At 46.3% G+C, this 7,879-nt stretch overlaps 1 protein-coding gene across 1 annotated transcript; it reads right to left on the reverse strand.

Moving 5' to 3' along the window:
- Positions 1-353: 353 nt before the first annotated feature.
- Positions 354-2,237, reverse strand: LOC142179951 (uncharacterized). Its single transcript, XM_075250853.1, has 4 exons — positions 2,146-2,237; positions 1,039-1,121; positions 854-930; positions 354-772 (listed from the first exon to the last, which is right to left on the reverse strand). Exons 1-4 carry the CDS (start codon positions 2,235-2,237, stop codon positions 440-442), a joined length of 585 nt encoding a protein of 194 aa, XP_075106954.1. The 3' UTR covers positions 354-439.
- Positions 2,238-7,879: the final 5,642 nt, after the last annotated feature.

Raw genomic sequence — 7,879 nt, forward strand, 5'->3', positions numbered from 1 at the left:
TTACAGGGATAGGGCTCATAAACCCTTTCTTTCATTTATCAATAGGGCCCTGCCCTGATCGGTCACTTTTCTGGGCCGTGATCGATAAGTGGTAGTCATAAAAAAGAAATCTTTCTCTTCGCACCTCAGATCAAGAGGAAGGGTTTCTTGTCAAGCTGGCCTATATATAATAATAAGAAACTTCTTTCTATTTTATATTATTATATAATTATAAGAAAAATGGAAAGATTCGCTTTCTTTTAACCGGCTCCTTCTTCTTTGTCAACGCTACTAAGGACCTATAGGTTTGCCTACTTTACTTATTAAAGATAATGAGAATGGGTTATTCAAACAAAAAGGAAAAGGCCCTGCGAATCCGTAAATCTGAGGAGCATGCCGCAACAAAAGGATGGTCCCCTATGCATTTCATTTTTTCCTTAAGGGAAAAAAAGTACCCCCATCATAGTGAACCTCTCCTTGTGATCGGGATGAGGTAGATGCCTCCCAGCCGGGGGGCGGATCGAATCGGAGTTTCCTTAGGTAGCCACCGACCTACAATTATCCTTAAACTTCCGTGCTTGGTGCAGAAGAAGTGAACAAAAGTACGCTCGCTTGCTGTCTTGTTCTTTGTCGCGAACTGGGATCGCTCGCCAGCTAGGTCAGATTTACGCAAGATTTTATGAGAACATATTCCCCATATTCGGGGACAAGGGTCAGAACGACCTCTCGATGTACTTACTGCAGCCCAGGAAGAAAAACGTCGTCTAGGCATTCCCTGTTGCTTTGATCTCCCCTACGCCTAGGACGTTGTCTGGGCCAAGAGCCATAGTTAGTTGCTGTTTCCATTTGGTTGTTTCTTCCTCGTTGTTGATACCGGTAAGACCCAGCCAGATGATGTCTGTTGGTTGGTAGTGAGAGGACTCTTATTACCTGCATACCCAAAAGAGGGCGCTGGTTAAAAACCAATCATTTGATTTTCTTTCTTGCTCTCCCTTAGCAGCGGGAAAGGAGTCTATCTATCTGCCTAGCTTTGGTAGATTTCTCCCAACACAATCCACAAGAAATTCCACGAATCCCTTGGTGGATAAGTCCGATGACTCAGCAGCAGTGCGGAATTGAGTTTCTTGTCTGGTGGATCTGATCTATAGTTATGGGGCAATACATACCAAAAGGTTTGAATAAGGAAGGCGCATAAGAGTATATAACCAACCTACCCTTCTGTATAACCTATTCACATTAGTGAAGCGGTTGGATACATAAGGGAAGTGCACGTTTGTGAGACCTTAGTCGGGATGCATAGGTGAGTCAACCTACGAGCACGGAAGAGCATGGTACCGCTACCCCTCTCTAAGTAAAGGTAAGATTCTTAGCCCTGTAGATGACTCCATCTAAAATACAATAGGGACAGCCGTTTTCGGCTGCTCGTTTCGTATCTTGAAGAAAGAGTAGGCTTAAGTAATGTAATAGGGGTCAGGTCAATAATAGCTATGCTATTTCCCTACTAATTTAAGGCCTCCGCCCGATCCCGAATGCACATTTTTCGGGTTAATCTTCAATTGATATTTTCTTAACCTTTCGAAGACCTTGCGTAAATTTTCGATGTGGTCGGTTCTTTCTTTTGAAAGGACTACAAATCGTCCACGTAAGGCTCGCATATGTTATGTAGGAGGTCACTGATAATTTGTGTCATCTCTCTTTGATATGTTGCACTTTCTTTTTCTTTTTTTTGGGCATATCATAGTAAGGAAAGGAAGTGAGGGCACTCATTCGAATCGAATAGCTGAAACTACTATAACTCCTATTTTTCTGCTTTAAGAGAAGCCTTCTAGCTCGTTTTAAAGCGTTGAAGAGAGAGATAGGACGTTCTAAAGATAGTTGTTGAGGAAGCATCTGATTTCTAACTACGAGTCCGTTTTCAAGCTAACTGAATGCCTATTTGCTGCTAGTTCTGTTCCACTATCTGCTCTTACTGCTCTCGTTGCCGGTGTGACAGTCTGAGTAGACGGTGCTCTCTTTCCTGTTGTTTTTGGGGTTCATAACCGATGCTATTGAATCCGCAGTTAAGGGAATATCACCAGTTCTTGGAATAAGAGCTCTGGGACTTCATGTCTTTGAGGGAGGTTTAGCCTAGCCCTAAGCCTTTTCGGAATAGAATGCTTCTTTGACAGAGCTTCAAGTAAGAAGGAGGAAGGCCCTCTTTTCGCCAATGGATCACTTAGTCGGAATAAGCGGGCATAGGCTGATGCGGAATAAGCCATTTTCCCCTATTTCCATGGAAGGGTGTCGAAGGAATAGGCACATTTAGAGCTGTGGGACTTGAAGGAATAGAATGCCCCGTTAGAATGGGCAGGGACAGTCGATCATTGGCTTAATTTCTTGGGGGACTGACGTATCAAAAATTCCCGGTATTTCGTCGTGAAAGTGTCACATTTAGATTGTTCTTATTAAAGGAAAGAGCCGAATAGACAAAGGGTTTACATGACCGCTCGCTTTGGACAAGATGCCATAGTATAAGAAGAAGGCCTTTGTTTGCAAAGATGACTTTCCCGCTTTCCTTTGTGAGGGAGGTTTGTGCACATGAATTAATAGTCAAAGTATAAGGAAGATGGCATAGAGCATAGAATGAGATTGATGCTTCGAATGCCCAGTTTTCAGGGGTTGTTATAGAAGGAGTTGTGGCACTTTCGGAAGGCCTTCCAAGTGGTCACGGGACCCCCAGACCCCGATCGCCTAAAATATTTCCGGGCTATCAAATAGGACCTAAGGAACCATAGTCACAGTACCGCCATGATCGTCCTCATTTTTGGCGTTTTTCGGTAAAAAAACTAGAATTCCGCCCGATTCACATATTTTCGTGTGCTATAGCCCACGCCTTCCAAGTGGTCACGGGACCCCCAGACCCCGATCGCCTAAAATGTTTCCGGGCCATCAAATACGACCTAAGAAACCATAGTCATAGTACCGCCATGATCGTTCCTTATTTTTGGTGTTTTTCGGTAAAAAAACTAGAATTCCGCCCGATTCCCATATTTTCGTGTACTATAACCCACGCCTTCCAAGTGGTCACGGGACCCCCAGACCCCGATCGCCTAAAATGTTTTCGGGCCATCAAATACGACCTAAGGAACCAAAGTCACCGCCCCACCATGATTGTTCCTCATTGTTTGCATTTTACGGCCAAAAGACTAGAATTTTGGCCGATTCCCATATTTTCGTGTGCTATAGCCCACGCCTTCCAAGTGGTCCCGGGACCCACGAACCCCGATCTCCTAAAATTTTTCTTGGCCATCAAATACGACCAAAGGAACCATAGTCACCGCCCCGCCATGATCGTTCCTCATTTTTTGCGTTTTTCGGCCAAAAATAAGAATTACGCGCGATTCCCATATTTTCGTGTGTTATAACCCACGCCTTCCGAGTGGTCCCGGCCCCCCGGACCCCGATAGCCTAAAATTTTTATGGGCCATGAAATATTACCTAAGGAACCATAGTCACCGCCCCGCCACGATCGTTCCCCATTTTTTGCATTTTTCGGCCAAAGAACTAGAATTCCACGCGATTCCCATATTTTCGGGTGCTATAGCCCACTCTTTCCGAGCGGGCCTGGCCCCCCGAACTCGGATCACCTAAAAATTTTTCGGGCCATCATATACGACCTAAGAAACTATAGTCACCACCCCGCCATGATCGTTCCTTATTTTTTGAATTTTTCGGCCAAAAAACTAGAATTTCGCCTGATTCCCATATTTTCGTGTGCTATAGCCCACGCCTTCCAAGTGGTCTCAGGACCCCCGGACCCCGATCGCATAAAATTTTTCCGGGCCATAAATTACGAACTAAGGAACCATAGTCACTGCCCCGCTATGATCATTCCTCATATTTTGCGTTTTACGACCAAAAAACTAGAATTCCGCCCGATTCTCATATTTTCGTGTTCTATAGTCCACATCTTCCCAATGGGTAGGGCCCCACAGAGCCGGATCGCCTAATATTTTTATGGGCCATCAAATATGACCTAAGGAACCTTAGTCACCGCGGCGCCTTGACCTGTCCTCATGTTTTGCATTTTACGGCCAAAAAACTAGAATTTCGCCCGATTCCCATATTTTCATGTGCTATAGCCGACGCCTTCCAAGTGGTCCCGGGACTCCCGTACCCCAATCGTCTAAAGTTTTCAAGGCCACCAAATATGACTTTAGGAACCCAAGTCACCGGCCCGCCATGATCGTTCCTCATTTTTTGCATTTTACGGTCAAAAAACTAGTATTCCGCCCGATTCCCATATTTTCGTGTGCTATAGCCCACGCCTTCCAAGTGGTCCCGGAACCCCCGGACCCCGATCGCCTAAAATTTTCCGGGCCACCAAATACGACTTTAGGAACCCAAGTCACCGGCCCGCCATGATCGTTCCTCATTGTTTGCATTTTACGGCCAAAAAACTAGTATTCCGCCCGATTCCCATATTTTCGTGGGCTATAGCCCACGCCTTCCAAGTGGTCCCGAGACCCCCAGACCCCGATCGCCTAAAATTTTTCCGGGCCATCAAATACAACCTAAGGAACCATAGTCATTGCCCCACCATGATCATTCCTCATTTTTTGTGTTTTTCGGCCAAAAAACTAGAAATCCGCCCTATCCCATATTTTCGTGTGCTATAGCCCACGTCTTCCCAATGGGTAGGGCCCCACGGAGCAGGATCGCCTATTATTTTTGTGGTCCATCAAATACGACCTAAGGAACCTTAGTAACTGCCCCGCCATGACCTGTACTCATGTTTTGCATTTTACGGCCAAAAACTAGAATTCCGCCCGATTCTCATATTTTCGTGTGTTATAGCCGACGCCTTCCAAATGGTCCCGGGACTCCCGGACCCCGATCGAGTAAAATTTTTCCGAGCCCCAAATACGACCTAAGGAACCAAAGTCACCGCCCCGCCATGATCGTTCCTCATCATTTGCATTTTAAGGCCAAAAAATTAGAATTCCGCCCGATTCTCATATTTTCGTGTGCTATAGCCCACGCCTTCCAAGTGGGCCGGCCCCCCGGACCCCGATTGCCTAAAATATTATAAGGCCATCAAATACGACCTAAGGAACCATAGTCAATGCCCCGCCATGAGTGTTCCTCATTTTTTAAATTTTTCGGCCAAAAAACTAGAATTGCGCCTGATTCCCATATTTACGGGTGCTAGCCCATGCCTTCCGAGTGGGCCGGTCCCACTTACTCGGATCGCCTAAAAGGTTTTCAGGCCATCAAATACGACCTAAAGAACCATAGTCACCGTACCGCCTTGATTGTTCCTCATTTTTTGCATTTTTCGGCCAAAAATATAGAATTCGGCCCGATTCCCATATTTTCGTGTGCTATAGCCCACGCCTTCCAAGTGGTCCCGGGACCCCCAGACCCCGATCGCCTAAAATATTTCTGGGCCATAAATTACGACCTAAGGAACCATAGTCACTGCCCCGCCATGATCATTCCTCATATTTGGTGTTTTACGGCTAAAAAACTAGAATTCCGCCTGATTCCCATATTTTCGTGTGATATAGCCCACGCCTTCCCAATGGGTAGGGCCCCACGGAGCCGGATCGCCTAATATTTTTGCGTGCCATCAATTACGACCTAAGGATCCATAGTCACCGCCCCACCATAACCTGTCCTCATTTTTTTGTATTTTACGGCCAAAAAACTAAAATTTTGCCCGATTCCCATATTTTCGTGTGCTATAGCCCACGCCTTCCAAGTGGTCTCGGGACTCCCGGACCCCGATCGCCTAAAGCTTTTCTGGGCCATCAAATACGAACTAATGAACCATAGTCACCACCCTGCCATGATCGTTCCTCATTCTTTGGATTTTATGGCCAAAAAACTTGTATTCCGCCTGATTCCCATATTTTCGTGTTCTATAGCCCACGCCTTCCAAGTGGGCCGTCCCGCCAGACTCGGATCGCCTAAAACATTTTCCGGGCCATCAAGTACGACCTAAAGAACTATAGTCACCACCCCGCCATGACCGTTCCTCATTTCTTGCATTTTACGGCCAAAAACCTATAATTCCGCCCGATTCCCATATTTTCAAGTGCTCCCACGCCTTCCGAGTGGGTCGGGGCCCCCGGACTGTGATCGCCTAAAAATATTTTGGGCCATCAATTATGACCTAAGGAACCATAGGCACCACCCCGCCATGAGTGTTCCTCGTTTTTAAACTTTTTCGGCCAAAAAACTAGAATTGCGCCCGATTCTCATATTTTCATGTGCTAGCCCACGCCTTGTTTGCATTTTTCGACCAAAAGTATAGAATTCGGCCCGATTCCCATATTTTCGTGTGCTATAGCCCACGCCTTCCAAGTGGTCCCGGGACCCCCGGACCTAGATCGCCTAAAACTTTTCCGGGCCATAAATTACGACCTAAGGAACCATAGTCACTGCCCCGCCATGATCATTCCTCAAATTTTGCGTTTTACGACGAAAAAACTAGAATTCCGCCCGATTTTCATATTTTTGTGTGCTATATAGCCCACGTCTTCCCAATGGGTAGGGCCCTACGGAGCCGGATCGCCTAATATTTTTGCGTGCCATCAATTACGACCTAAAGATCCATAGTCACCGCCCCGCCATGACCTGTCCTCAGTTTTTGCATTTTATGGCCAAAAAACTAAAATTTCGCCTCATTCCCATATTTTCGCGCCTTCCAAGTGGTCCCGGGACTGCCGGACCCCGATCGCCTAAAACTTTTCCGGGCCATCAAATACGAACTAATGAACCATAGTCACTGCCCCGCCATGATAATTCCTCATATTTTACATTTTACGGCCAAAAAACTAGAATTCCGCCTGATTCCCATATTTTCGTGTGCTATAGCCCACGCCTTCCCAATGGATAGGGCTCCACGGAGCCGGATCGCCTAATATTTTTGCATGCCATCAAATATGACCTAAGGATCCATAGTCACTGCCCCGCCATGACCTGTCCGCATTCTTTGCATTTTATGGCCAAAAAACTAAAATTTTGCCCGATTCCCATATTTTCGTGTGCTATAGCCAACGCCTTCCAAGTGGTCTCGGGAGTACCGGACCCCGATCGCCTAAAACTTTTTTGGGCCATCAAATAAGAACTAATGAACCATAGTCACCGCCCCGCCATGATCGTTCTTCATTTTTTGCATTTTATGGCCAAAAAACTTGTATTCCGCTCGATTCCCATATTTTCGTGTTCTATAGCCCACGCCTTCCAAGTGGGTCGTCCTGCCGGACTCGGATCGTCTAAAATTATTCCAGGCCATCAAGTACGACCTAAAGAACTATAGTCACCGCCCTGCCATGTCAGTTCCTCATTTCTTGCATTTTACGGTCAAAAACCTACATTTCCGCCCGATTCCCATATTTTCGTGTGCTACCTTCCAAGTGGTTCCGGGAACCCCGGACTCCGATCGCCAAAATTTTTTCGGACCATTAAATACGACCTAAGGAACCATAGTCACCGCCCCGCCATGATCGATCCTCATTTTTTGGCTTTTTCGCAAAAAATCTAGAATTTCGCCCGATTCCCATATTTTCGTATGCAATAGCCCACGCCTTCCGAGTGGGCCGGGCCCCCGGACTCTGATCGCCTAAAATTTTTGCGGGGCATCACATACGACCTAATGAACCATAGTCACTGCCCCTCCATGATCGTTCCTCATCTTTTGCGTTTTGCGGGAAAAAAACAAGAATTCCGCCCGATTCCCATATTTTCGTGTGCTATATTCCACGCATTCCAAGTGTGCCGCCCCCCGGACCCCGATCGCCTAAAATTTTTTCGGGCCATCAAATACGACCTAAGGAATCATAGTCACCACCTGCCATGATCGTTCCTCATTTTTTGGCCAAAAACCTAGAATTCCACCTGATTCTCATATTTT

Source organism: Nicotiana tabacum, chromosome 4, assembly GCF_000715075.1.
Source record: "Nicotiana tabacum cultivar K326 chromosome 4, ASM71507v2, whole genome shotgun sequence".
Lineage (NCBI taxonomy): Eukaryota > Viridiplantae > Streptophyta > Magnoliopsida > Solanales > Solanaceae > Nicotiana > Nicotiana tabacum.